This window comes from Bos mutus, chromosome 1, assembly GCF_027580195.1.
Source record: "Bos mutus isolate GX-2022 chromosome 1, NWIPB_WYAK_1.1, whole genome shotgun sequence".
Taxonomy (NCBI): domain Eukaryota; kingdom Metazoa; phylum Chordata; class Mammalia; order Artiodactyla; family Bovidae; genus Bos; species Bos mutus.
Window position 1 is genome coordinate 129,272,973 of NC_091617.1, and position 14,701 is coordinate 129,287,673.

A 14,701-nucleotide genomic window follows, 5' to 3' on the forward strand; every position below is an offset into this window, starting at 1 on the left:
AATTAAAATTTGAAATACTACAAAAAGTTCTTATTTGCATAGTCCACTTTTCAGCTAGTTCCCTTCTCAGAAGTGTTTGTACAGCTCCTGAAATTGTTGAGAAATGGGCTGTCTGTGGTTTTGACAGATGGCTAACTTGGCAAGCTTCAGCAATCTTGATTTTATCTTCCAACTACATAGAACCTTTCCAGTTTCCTGTGAGCAAGCCCTCAGCCTGTCTGTAGAAACAACATGCTGAATTCACTTCCCTGTAGAGTCTTAGTGGTTTCTTTGTATAGAAGCAAAATTCAGAAATGAAAACATGGTGTAAAATAAATCTGTTCATGGAAATGCAAACCATAGTGTTCATGTTTGTTGCATACATATTCTATATGCTTGTTATATGCAGTTTACACGTTGATGTATGTATTTAATATTTGTCAGTTGTTTCCAGTTTTAATGACATAATAATAGAATGAAATATTCCTTTCTATGTTTTATGGCTGGCCAAGGCTAGGTCTTAAAGAATTTGACTAATATGACCTGGACAGTTCTTAAGTTGGTAAAAATAAGATTGACTTTTAAACACATGATTTTGATTCAGTTGGCCCTTGTTGATTCCCCTTGTACTACTTGCGTAAGTTTTTTTTTATTTGCTTAAGTTTTGATAGAGGCTTCTCTGGTACCTCAGCTAGCAAAGAATTCACCTGCAATGTAAGAGATTTGACCCAGTTCAATTCCTGGGTCAGGAAGATCTGCTGGAGAAAGGATAAGCTACCCACTCCAGTATTGTTGGGCTTCCCTTATGGCTCAGCCGGTAAAGAATCAACCTGCAATGCGGGAGACCTGGGTTCGATCCCTGGGTTGTGAAGATCTCCTGGAGAAGGGAAAGGCTACCCACTCCAGTATTCTGGCCTGGAGAATTCCAGGACTGTATAGTCCATCACGTTGCAAAAAGAGTTGGACACATCTGAGCAACTTTCACTTTCAAGTTTTGATAGCTAGAGTTTACCTCATTATAAAAACCAGTAATTTAGACTTGAACAACAGCTATTGTTGTCTGTATTCATATTTATTTTATTGAACAGTTATTTATGTTATACCCTTAGTGGAAAGAGAATATACTGAGAAGATGTTAAACAAGAGTGTTAAACAAAATGTTAAACAAAGATAGTAATGTCAATCCCAGGGTTACTTGTAAATACAGATTTTCCTTTCATACTATAGAGTTGCCCAGTTAGAGTGTGGTTCAGATTCGTTGTGTTTCAAATTCTATTTGAACTCAGTTAGTTACAGAGTTCTGAGTAAAGTTTCATACTTACTGTCTCACCTGCAATCTAGGTCTTTTTACTTTTCTCTAATTTATAAGATTTTATTTAAGAAAAGGATTTGTGAACATTTGAAAAATGATGCTTTAAGTGACAAGTGTTCACAATAAATTTATTTCCTTGTATGTAATATATTTGTCATAAGGCGAGTACTATTTTTACTTTAGCTGATTACCCTGCCTGTATGTTGTAGCGAGGAGAGTTAATAGGGAATGGTTATTGATTAATAGTACCACGTGATATTATTTTTAACAGAAATGAATTTTGGTGCTGTGGAAACTTATTTTTCAGGTTGAAGCACTCAATAAACTAAAAACTTTAAATAGTTTAATCAAACTGAATGCAATGAAGCTAAATAGAGCCAAAGGGAAAGAAGCAATGCACACTTGTTTAAAACAGAATGCTTACCGTGAAGCCCTCTCTGACCTGCAATCACCTCTCAACCCATGTGTTATCCTCTCAGAACTCTAGTAAGTGACCTTCTGTACTCTGCTTGGTGAACTTCCCTTTAAATAACATTGTAGGAGGGATTTCCGAGTGACTGCTTTAGGGGAGCAGTGAAGACAGCTGTTGGTAATTGGAATAAAATTAAAGAAGGAAAATATTAAAGTTCTCAAAAGTTATTCTTATGTTAATAGGATGTTTGCCTTCTAGCTAAATTTACCAGTGGGGTAAGTGGAAGTTAATTTCCTTTCAATTATATGCAATTAAATTTGTTTTCTGTATTACTGGTTTCTTACGTAGAGTTGAAAGTCTGATGTAAGCAAAATGTTTGCAGCCATCATAGATTATTTACTAATTAAACTTTCCTTCAAAATGAAATTTTTGAATAAACTTAGAAAATGATTTCTTATTTTTACTTTTCCTGTAAAAGTAACAATGGGAAAGTAATTATTATGTTCAGTATATCAGGATTCAGAGTTGATCCCTCTTTAGGAAATCACGAATGAACTCACAATCCAGTGTTATATTCTGATTGTTATTGTCCATGTATGATAACAAAAGTTAAAGAAGAATAAGGAAAGAAAAGGAGGAGTTTTAAATATAGCGATGAGAAGGGTGAGAAGGGCAAATCTGGATTTTCAATTCAGTTCATCTGTCATCACTGCATGCTGACCAAGGCTAGTGTCACAGTTGCTTTTCTGCCAAGAAGAAATGTTATAGTTTTGACTTCTGTAGACCTGAATGGAACAGGTGAGGGATTTTCCCAGGCCTAGTATATCATAGCAACATTACAGTCTTGCCATATGTTTTGACTGAAGTGGGCTAATTTTTCCCTTTCTTCCTTTCAGTGTTGAGAAGTGTAAATACATGGATTCCAAAATGAAGCCTTTGTGGCTTGTGTACAACAACAAGGTGTTTGGTGAGGATTCAGTTGGAGTGATTTTTAAAAATGGTGATGGTATGTATTGAGTTCTTCACAGTGCCAAATTCCTTAGTATTTTTCATTTATTGTCTCTTTGCTTTCTCTGAAAGGTGATGTGAAAATGTAGAACAAACAGATGGCAGCCAGTAGGTAGCTGTTAATGGTCATTAAGTTGAATTTGACCTATCATAAACCCTCTTTTTTTCTCCTTTTGGAAAGTGATTTGTATAGCGTACTTAACATGCATTGTTCTAATAAGCCTTCCCTTTTCCCTACAAAATACAATGCTGTGTATTCCTTTGGTTAAAAGCTTATAAAGTATAAGAGTATTTTCAATATGTTCATAACATTGTTTCAATGACAGCAATTTTTATATTGCTGCCATAGTTTTATATTTTAATTAAAAAATTTTACCCATATTTTATAAAAGAAATGCCTCTGAAGTAATCACACCAACCAGAAGGTAGTCATGATTGCTACCATTCATTACTTATGTGATTGCAGGCAAATCATGTAAAATTCATAGAGCTTCAGGTTCTTCTGTACATGAAGATTATATCATCTCTGTGTTTGGTCTGTTAAATGGAATTAAGCGAACCTAAGTGTATGTGCTTACAACTATTTTTAAAAGAAATTTAAAATTCCGGGAAAAAAATTAACAGAGGAGTTATTTTTCAGTGTTTATTTTCCAGCCAGTTAATTCTGGCTGAATTAGTTAATCTTAAATTAATGTTATTAAGCATAAAGTATAGAGCACTTACATACGGGCTTTTCCCGCTTAGATTTACGGCAGGATATGTTGACACTCCAAATGCTGCGCTTGATGGATTTACTCTGGAAAGAAGCTGGTCTGGACCTTCGGTAAGATTTCTAGTGAATTTCTTTTTATCTCATGTTGTATTCCTTCCACAATAGAGTTTTAAAAACTTCTTGTTGATTTCTTCCTGATATTATTATTGGTTGTTGTTCATAATCATATCCATATAATACTTTATAGTTTACAACAATCTCTCAATACATTATCTTACTGAGACCTCATCAAGTGTAAAACTACACTTGTGACAGCAAGAGTCACATCCCAATCTGCGGTTTTGGAGCTGGTCTCAGGAAAGATGCACTGGTGGTCGTGAGAGTGATAAGCCAGAGAAGGGCCTGCGCCTCTTCTTTTTCAGCCTAGTAACCATGATTCTTTTAACCTTCCTGAAAGGGAAGTCTTTAGGTGGACTTCCAGGGTTTTTTGCTTGCCACCATTGTTAGGGGTAGACAGTGAGAAGAACAGGTGTATGGTAACAAAGAAAAAGGAAACATAATGGATTTTTAAAGTTTAATTATTATAAATCTTTTAAGATAAAGAGCAATAATTGGAAACACTGTTGATATATTTAATTATATAAAAATATAAGGTTCAAGTGTCAACAAACCAAAGTCGAGCCTCACCCCAGGTGTTATATTCATAATGAACAGGACAAGGGGATAAAAATTCTAAATATTAAGAGTTCATAGAAATATATAGGGAGAAGATGTGAAAAGGCCATTCAAGTTATAAAATAAATAAGCTAATAATTATGCAAATACCATTTGTTCTAAGGTAGAAGTTCAAATTAAAAGAACAATTAGATACCATTGATTTCTTACCAAAAATTTTGTTAAATGAAATACAGTCTGGAGCACTGTTGCAGTAACAGAAACACAGATATTGTCGTATACCATTATAAATTAATACAAACCTCTGTATCATTTATTTATACTCTATATCCAATATTTCCATAATTTAATTTAAAATTAAAAATGTGAAGAGATATATGCACAAAGGTGCTCATTCTTGCTTTATTTACAGTAAAAAAGAAAAATTGGGCCATGCTTTTCAACGTTTGCTCAATAGTACAATGGTTAAAAAATTATGAGCTTTCACATATGATGAAACATCTCAGGTATTTAAAAGTATTGTTTATAGAGAATTGCTATCAGTTTGGAGATGCAAACCAGTGAGATGCAAAAAATATTTTGATAGAATGCTTTCAACCATTTAAAAAACTTGCTGAAAAATGACACACATTTTAAAATGTTTACAGAAACTAAAATGGTATAATAGACATTACTTATGGGTGGTAGGATTAAAGATGATACAATCCCCTCTGCCCTTGGTATACCTGGTTCTCTAGTTTTCTACAGTTTACTCCTTTTAAGGAGAGAAAAACATTAAACATATTTCATGATATAGGGCCATACAGTTAAAAACATTTCTCCATGCTAGTTATTAATAACTTCATCTTTTACTTAATTCTTTGTTTTTTTAAACTGTGAAATATTTTAAACATGAAATATAGATGATAATTTACAATATTTTTGTGCTCTTAAACCCAGATTTGTGTAGATATTTAATAGTTTAATGACAGATGTTAACATGTTTTCAAAGAGGAATTAAATATGCAGATAAAATTAATGCAATCGTACGATCTTCTCCTTTCTCACAACTCAGGATTTACCATCATTCTAAACTGTAATATGTGTATGTTTGTGCTTAAACTATATATTATATATCCATTGAATGTTTTGAACTTCCAATAAATAACTGTCGTATCACATGTAATTTTTTGAAGTTTACTTTTATTACATGTTTCGAGATTTATCAAGATGAATATGTGAAGTTCTAATTTGTTATTTTCACTTCTGTATTAATGTTTTGAGTAAATGCACAAGTTTATCCATTCCCCTATTAGTAGCTATTTGTGTTTATTTGTTTGTACACTTCTCTTTACTTACATTTGGAAGAGTTCTTTAGTTTATATAGCCAGAAGTGGAATTGCTGGGTCATAAAGCATGTATACTTTCAACCTTACCACTGTTGCCCAAGTGGCTTCCAGAATGTTTATACCAGTGTTATGTTTCTCCCCAGAAATATCTCCTTGCCAATCAGACTTGTTAGTTTTTTGCAAATCTAGTGGATATAACATGGTATCTCATAGAGTTTTAATTGGCATTTCTTTGGTTGAATAATTTTTCAGTGTTTATAATTAGTGTGTCTTCTTTCTGCTGTGAATTACCTAGGTTTCTTTGAGGTTTATGCTTTTTGTATTATTTTTTAAAAATCCTTCACTGTACAATTATCTTAAAGATGTTGTCTTTTATTTTCCGAATTTTAAAATTGACTTCTTTTCTATCTCTGTGAAAGTTTAGTCCTAGTATTGACTCTTTTGGGATTTAGGTTTTTTTTGATTACTCTTCTTGAGTCCCTTTTGAGGCTAAAAATTGTCTATTTCTTCATTGTTTTTTAATTTATTACCATACTATTTATAATGTCTTCTTGTAATTTTACAACTTCTGCTATGTTTAATTTTTTTCTCCTTTTACATTTGTAAAATTATTTTGTATGCAGTATGTTTTCCATATTAGTCTTCTCTAGATTAGTCTTAGAGGTTTGCATCTTAGTATTTTAAAAGAATGGGCTTCTAATTTTTCTGTTTTTATCATTGATTTCATCTTTATAGTTTCCTTCCTTTTACTTGTGTTAATTCTGTTTCTGATTTTTTGAAACAGAACATTGTATGTGTATGTGTGTTAGTCGCTCAGTCATGTCTGACTCTTTGTGACCTCATGGACTTCAGCACGCCAGGCTTCTCTGTCCATGGAATTCTCCAGGCAAGAATACTGGAGTGGATTGCCATTCCCTTCTCCAGAGGATCTTCCCGACCAAAGGATCGAACCCTGGTCTCCTGCATCACCAGCGATTCTTTACCATTTGAGCTATAGGGACATTAATTTCCATTTTTTAAAACCATACATATATTTCTTCTAGCTACATTAACTGCTTCCCATAAATTTTTTTCCCTTAAGTTTTAAAATGTACTTGTTTGTCCTTTTTTATAATACATCACACTATATAGAATTTACTTCTAAATGTTTTATTATTTCCATTATTATTTCTTCAAGTCCTGAGCTAGTTTAGATTATTTTGACTCCCAAATTACATTGAACTTTTTTGTTGGTGGTGTCTCTATGATGTCTTAATTTTATTGTATCTGACTACTGTCAGATTTTGTGGTCTGTGTAAGATCAATGTCATGTTTATTAAGATTTTTTATGCATTACCATATGCCCAGTTTTTCTATCACATTGATTGTGATGTTCATTGATTTAAAATATTTCAGATGCTGTAGTTAATAACTGTAAGGTCATAAACTGGTCTGTTATATCAAATTTGTTGATTATTCCCAGATCTTTCTTCTCATTAAAGTTTTACTTGTCACTTCAGAGTTATGTTAAAACCTCCTATTATAATTGGTATTTTTCAGTTTCTAGCTTGCAATTTTGTTAATCTTGTCATTGTGATTTTAATTTGCATTTTCTTAATGAGTAATAATGTCAGCCAGATTTTCATGTGCTTGATAGTCATTTGTATATCTTATTTGGAGAAATACCTATTCAAGTTTTTTGCTCATTTTTGAATTGGGTTATTATATTTGTCTTTTGAGTTATGAGTTTCTTACATATTTTGGATACTAGACTCCTAGTGAATACATTATTGGCAAATATTTTCTCCCATTCTGTGGGTTTGTTCACTTTCATGATAGTGTCCTTAGATGCACAAAATATTTCCTTTGATGAAGTTCAGTTTATCTATTTGTTCCTCTAGCTTCTTGTGTTTTTGGTGTAAGGTCTGAGAAACCATTATCTAATCCACTATCATGAAGATGTACACCTATGCTTTCTTCTGAAAATTTTAGTTTAGCCCTTATCTAGGAGGTCATTAATGCACTTTTAGTTAATATTTTTGTATGGTACGTGGTAGGAGTCCACAGTTTCGTTTTTTTAGTGTGTTGATATCCAGTTGTCACAGCACCATTGTTGAAAAGATTGTTCTTTCTTCATTGAATTATCTTGGTACTTGTGTCAAACATGAATTGACTATAAATGTGAGGGAATTTTCCTAGAGTCTAAATTCTGTTTCATTGACCTATATATTTTATTTCTATGCATAGTCTTGATTAATTTGTAGTAAGTTTTGAATTTGGGAATTGTCTGCCTCTATTGCCTTGTAGGAGTTCTGTGGTTTCAGGTCTTACATTTAGATCTTTAATCCATTTTGAGTTTTTTTTTGTATATGATGTTAGAAGATACTGTTTACATTCTTTATATGTAGCCGTCCAGTTTTCCCAGTGACACTTATTGACGGGACTGTCCTTTCTCAATTGTATAGCTTTGCTTCCCTTGTCGTAGACTCATTGATCCATTGAATGAGTTTACTTTTGGACTCTGTTCTGTTTTGGACATTGATTTTTGTGCTGGTTACATGTTGTTTTGATTATTGTAGCGCATTCTGAAATCTTGGTATGTGATAAGATTTAGGATTATTCTTGTTCTTTGAAAAATGTCATGGTATTTGGTTCATTTAAATAATTTCTATTTAAATATAGTCTCTGGTGATTCATCATATTTTCCCCCTAACTTTTAAAATTTATTTTTGGCTATGCTAAGTCTCAGTTGCTTCATGTGGGCTTTCTCCAGTTGTGGCGAGTGTGAGCCACTCTCCAGTTGTGATGCATGGGCTTCTCGTTGTGGTGGTTTCTTGCTGTGGAGAATGGGCTCCAGGGTACACAGCCTTCAGTAGGGATCTAAAGCCAAGGTACATGGGCTTAGTTGGCCTGCAGCATGTAGAATCTTCCCAGACCAGGGATTGAACCCATGTCCTTTGCATTGGCAGGTGGATTCTTAACCACTGGACCACTAACAAAATCTGATTTGTCATTCTTATACTTCTCTTTTGTTCTTTAGACATGGCTCCTTTTATTTCTTTGAACATGCTTAATATAGGGTTTTAATCTTGTGAACCTTGAAAATCAGGTTCTCTCCCTTGTTCAGGATTTTTTTTGTTATTGCTGTTTGTTGTTTATTTCATGACTTCTCAACTAATTTTGTAAAGTTTGTGTTCTTTGTCATGCATGGTCACTGATTTCTCTGCTTGGTTAGTTTATTGGTCAGCTAATGATTAACCACAGATTCCTTAAATGCCTGGAATTCTTAAGTCTTCCAATCTTTACTGAGGTTTCTTTGTGCATGTTAGGACATATCTTGAGGAGTCAGCCAGGTAATTTAGAGTTGTGACCCCTAATTTGTGTAAGCCTCAAAGTTAGTAAGAAGTGAGTGCTAGGGCCTTCTCAACTCTTTTCTATCCCTTTGCACAACCCCAGAAATGTATACAACCATGCAGCTTCTAGATTCCTTTGAATGTGTTGCAGTCTTTCATATCCTTTATGAACATCTCATTCCACAGGTTTTCCTTTAAGTTTTTTGTTAAAGTTTTTCTTTATTGTTTGACCCAACTCTTATTTACCCTTAAGACAGCCTCAGTGTTAAACACCTTATTCCTGGTTATTTTTGAGAAACACCCTTAGCTAAAAGGCAGTTCACAGTAGGCAAGGTTTCAGTCAGGTCAAAGAAACACAGAATTGTTAGTGGGATCTTCTTAGAAATTGCAAGAGTTCAAAGAATGACAGTTATGTAGAAATGAGGCTTTGAAGGTGCTCCAACCCCTTTTTTGTCCCCTTTAGAGGCTACCAGATTTCTGTAATCACAGTGATTATGGGACATTTGTTGCCATGTCTACTGAAGAACTGGAAAGTAGATGGGATTAGAATAAGTAACAGTAAAACACAACTGAGATTGAGCCAAAAAATACTCCCCAGATCAGTGCAAACCATTTTTATATTTCCGTATTACTGAAATAGTTGATTCTTGACAGTTTTTTTGCCAGTGTTCTTGTTGTTCTAGAAGGGGGGATTTTCAAAGGTCCTTAACTTCCTGGTTTTGCTTATATTACCTGGTTATAGAATTTGGAAATACAGATTGACAGCTGCTTTCCTTAGAAATCTTGAAGATTTTATTCCATAGTATCCTGACCTCTGTTGTCATTTTCTAAAGTCTTCTGTCAATCTAAATAAGCTGTCTTTTTTAATTCCCATTGCAGCAAAAAAGTTTTATTTGCCTTTTGTTTCTACAGTTTTACTATAATTTGTCTGTGTTTGGATTTCTTTTGATTTATTTTTACTTGCACATTTTCTTTTTATCTTTTTAAGAAAATCACATCTTTTATTTTCTGCAGAATGAATCCGTATTTTTTGTCATTGCAGTTTTCTTCATTTTCTTTTGAAACTTTAGTAGATGTATTTTGGTCTTTCCTGTTTTGTCCTACATGTCTTCTTAATATCTTTGCTATTTCTCTCCTTTTAATCTTTATTGTAGTTTCTTTCATTCTGTCTCCCAGTTCATTAATTATCTCTTCAGTATCGTCTAATCTCTTGTGTATCAACGTAGTGTGTTTGTTTTGGTAATTGTTTATTTAGCTCTTGTATTTGATTTGATTTTTGTATACCTCTTCTCCCATTAATACTGTACTTTTCTCTTTTTATACTTGGTATTCCTTTTCATATCTTTATCATCTTAGCATCTCTTTCATACTGTTCTCTCTTAGGGTATCACCTTTTCAATTATATGCTTAATATTATTCATTTCCTTGTGTAGTTACTAATATTTAGTTTGAATTCATTATTGGTGAATATTGTGTTTTCTGTGATGGTCCTTTGCCCCCTAGGGTGTGAAAGTTCCTCCCAAAATGAGTTTTGGTTTAGTTTGTGCGTTTGCCCAAGATCTTTATGCATGAGCAACCAGTTTTTATGTTAACTCTTTGCCTTCAGGCTCTCATATTTCAGATTATATTTGAGGCTCATAAGCATATGGGAAGTCTTCAGTTTTTTGCACTTTCACGAATCTCTCCTTTTTTATTGCCCACCCCAGGCCCAGGTTAGATCTAAGGCAAACTCTCATGGTATATCCTGTTATTAACGAGCAGACGTTTTCTAGTTCTCTTCATACACTTGATAGCCCTTTTGTAGCCCCAGCTTTGTGTAGGATTTCAAGTCCAGATCCTGGTTCTCGTGGGCTGGATACCATGTCTCTTTGCTCATGCAGATTAAAATGTCAGCCAAGTCAGTAACTTCCTGAGCCACTACTATGAATAATCTATATATCTGGAATATAGACATCTCCTTTTCTTTCTTACTAATTGTAACTTTTAAAAGCTTTTTTCCTTTATTATTTTTTATGTGTTTTAGTATGTGTAGCAACTTTGTCCGCAAGGTAGCTAGCAACAGTTACACTTGTGCTTTATCCCTGCAAGATTAGGAGTATTTCTTTATTTCTTTTTAACTTTAATTTATTAAAAACTTAAAACAGTTGATATTTATTGATTGAACAAGGTATTGTATTAGGTTCTTCACATGTATAATGTCATGTAATTTACAAGAAAATGAGAAAATTCCTTTTCAGCAGATGAGAAAATTAAAGTTTAAGGGATTATAAACAGTTTGTCAAAAATTACAGAAATAGTGAGTGGTGGAGCTAGATCCAAATTGAGGTCTGTCAGACTCTAAATTTGATTTCAGTTGTTTTGTTATTTGGCAGTTAGGAAAAATTATGGTAAGACTTACCTAGTAACTCTTTGTTTATAAAAGTATTCTGGTGGCCCAAGTATGTAATTGTCCATTGTTTTGTTTGTTTTTTTTTTAAGAATTCTCTGGTCTTTGAATTTTTCCATTGGAAACTTTTCCAGTACTGTTGAGGTAGAGTGAACAATTTGCCATAGGTTTTGATCCATAAATATGACTTGTAGGTGTGATTGGAATACAGAAGTAAGATTATAGTACATCTAAAAAGGACCTTTGAGTACTGTCATATTAAAAGATGTTTGCTTTTCAATTAGCAGAAATGTCTAATACATATGTGTAAAAATAGAACAGGTAGTTTTGAATAGGTAGCAAACTTTTGGTCAATAACTTAGTCATAAGAAATAATATGTAGATAAGAGGGGAATGGTTGACTGTAAGAAATTGTTCCTGAGGAACACAAACTCAGAGGGGTCTGACCTACCTTTTTTTTTCCCCTTCTTTTTTTTTTATGACCACTTTTGTGCTGTAGGTACAAAATGATTTAATTACCTACAGCACCTAAAATATTTACTATCTGGTTCAGTTCAGTAAAAGTTTATTAATTATTCTTATAAAGTAAACCCCAATGAAAATGATTTTATTTTATTTGTCCATAAAAAATGGGGAAAACTTTTCAAGCTTTGGCTGGTAACTTGTCACTTGTTTCCATGGTCAGCACATAAAGCTCCACCGTGGGCTGCTATACTAAAGTAGAGAAGATTCTAGCCATATAATGAGCCTTTTTAATTGCAAAAGGCTGAGCTAAAGACTATCCTGAGTTTAATCAGACTAATTGAAAGCCCCAACTAAATTCTTTTCTCCTAGTTTTTTGTTTTTTGGCCATTCTGTTTAGCTGTAAAGCACAGTTAGCATCAAATGAAGTTCATTGTGACCTCAGGCAAAGGGAGGCAGCCACAGGTGGAAGTGCTAGAAATAAACTTGGTGTCAGTCTCAGGGGAAACTGTGTGTCTAACAAGAAGAGGAACTTGTCTGTTCAGTTGAGTTCTTTGCTGACTTTTTGTACTCTGATCCCATGTTTTAAAAAATATGCAGGATTTTAATTCTTTTGAGTTCATTTTCAAACCAATAGCTGTTTTTTTCAGCAAACATTTTTTTTTGACTGTTTCTATAAATATACATGCCCCAGTGTTGGTGTTATGTTTGTTTTTCTTTTGGCCAGCTGTTGAGGTTAAATTGGTTCATGTAGCACACACTAATTTTTTTAATACTTTTATTTATTAATTAATTTTGGCTCTGTTGGGTCTTTATGCTGTGCTGGCTTTTCTTTTCTTTTTTTTCTGGCTTTTCTTCAGTTGCGATGAAAGGTGGCTACTCTCTGGTTGTGGTAGAATGGACTTCTCATTCCAGTGCCTTCTCTTGTTGTGGAGCATGGTCTCTAGGGTGCACGGACTTCAGTAGTTACAGCACATGGGCTCGGTAGTTTCGGCTCCCAGGCTCTCTAGAGCAAGGGCTCGATAGCTGTGGCCCACGGGCTTAGTTGCTCCATGGTATATGGGATCTTCCCAGAACATGGATAGAACCCGTGTTTCCTGCATTGGCAGGCAGATTCTTTACCACTGAGCCTCTAGTGAAGTTACAGGCATTTAAGTTCAATGTCAGATCTTCAGATACCTTCTACACATTACTATTTTGATCAGAATATTTTAGCTCCTGAAAAGTGCTACAAAAGCATGAATTAAAGTACATATTTTTCTCTGATGTCTCAAAATACTCTTGATAGCTTTCCTGCCAAATTAGAACTTTTGAAAGCCGTCAGTATTAGAACACTCTGACCACTGGGTGTCAAATAGGTACTGAATTTTGGAGAGTTGTCTTCATTGTGACTTTATATCTGAGTTGTACTAATGGGGGTTTACTTCCCTTTGAGAGAGCTACACGGCAGTTCTAATGACACTGGTATCAGTGGTTAGAAGGATGAAGGAAGAAGATGGAAGCAATGCAAGCCTTAGGTAAAAGAATTATACTTGCCTCCTTTTGAGGCAATGGGCTAAAGTACCACCAAGACTTGGTTCCGTGTGTCAGAGTCAAGGCCAGAGAAAACTTTCTACATACCCATTCAGAGTAGGGTGATGGGGCTGCCATCCCTGCTGCTTTAGAATTTATCTCATTTTACAATTCTTGCTTTAATGGAAAGATAACAAATTGCGCTTTGAGTCAGAGAGTCTGAGAAAGGAAGATAAACTTTACTAAGTATTGTCATAGCCTGAATGAGAAGTTGAGTGCTAAGGGGGCCCCTGTAAGGTGGTCAGGGCTCCAAGAGTTTGTCCCCAGCTTGACTTCTGTCAAACTGTCTTTATGACAAGGATGTTTTTTCCTACCCATTGTGAGCGTTTTATCCTCAAGACACTAAATGCTTTCATCAGTGTCTGCTTGTGAAGAGGAAGTTGTTGGAGTTTTGCCCAGTTTGGCTACAAGTAGGGTAGGAAGAGATGTCGGAAAGTGAGCCAAAGTGCACTTGACCGGACCGTGTTTACCTCACATGTGCTGTGTCATGATAAGGATGGGGGGATTGGTAAAAACTGTCATGCTCCATAGGTGCCTTTTCTAGTGAAGGGTAAACTGTAAAAAAGGGAAATTGATCAATAATGCAGATGTAAAGGCAGGCTATTTGTATATCATCAGGCTGTCAGCATGTAGTTTCACAATTTTGCTCCCAACCATATTTTGTTGGAAATAGGAAATAGCTTAAAGAACCATAAAATTGAATTGTTGGTTAGAAGGAAATTTAAAAACTTTAAAATGAAACTCTCTTTTATCTGATTATTATTCACACTAACACATTCATTCATTCCCCCAACACACACACACATATATTTTTCTCTTTGGTAAAGCCCTTACATGACAGATAAAGCTCCACCTGGTCTTTCAACACTGACCATTTCCTCTCCTGATCCGGCATTTATTCTCTACCTTGTACTTGCCTCTGTCCCTTGTGTCCTTCCTCCGCACAGAGCTCTTTCTTAGTCCTTGACAGGTTCTAGTGGCACTTCTCATTCATCCAACAGTCACATTCATCCAACATACATATAGCTGCACTTGTATGTATTGAATCAGTGAATTCTATATACTTTGCATTTTCTGTAGACACCAGCCTTATATTTGAAATTTACAAGGTATCTTATTCCATTTTGTATTTGTTCTAGTGATAATACAGTTTTTAGAAAACCAAAGAAAACGTTAACAACCAAAATGAGAGGATAATACTAATATATAAAGAATTCACATAAATCTCTAAGAACAATGTTTAAAACTGTAATAAATAGACCAAATATCTGATTAACTAATTCACAAAAGAAACTCTACTTGAAATGTCTAAAAGAGACCTGAGAAAGTGTTGATTTTTATTAGGGATCATATAAATGCAAATTTAAGCAAAATGCTACGTATGAATTTAGCTAAAATTATTTTGTACAGGAAGCAGCCTGAGAGATCTTTTATATAGTCAGTGACTCTAGACTGTATCAGTTAAAAAGATTGCTTTAGAGCCACTCAGACCTAGTTTTAAGTCTTGGATCTTCTACTTAAAT

The 14,701-nt window shown here is 34.2% G+C and overlaps 1 protein-coding gene across 1 annotated transcript in view; it reads left to right on the plus strand.

The window, feature by feature from the left end:
- PIK3CB (phosphatidylinositol-4,5-bisphosphate 3-kinase catalytic subunit beta) overlaps positions 1-14,701 on the plus strand; it is a 178,881-nt gene that overhangs the window by 151,104 nt on the left and 13,076 nt on the right. The window contains exons 17-19 of the mRNA XM_070375585.1: positions 1,599-1,777; positions 2,600-2,709; positions 3,456-3,534. Coding sequence (XP_070231686.1) covers positions 1,599-1,777; positions 2,600-2,709; positions 3,456-3,534 — 368 coding nt within the window. The remainder of the gene's footprint in view (positions 1-1,598; positions 1,778-2,599; positions 2,710-3,455; positions 3,535-14,701) is intronic.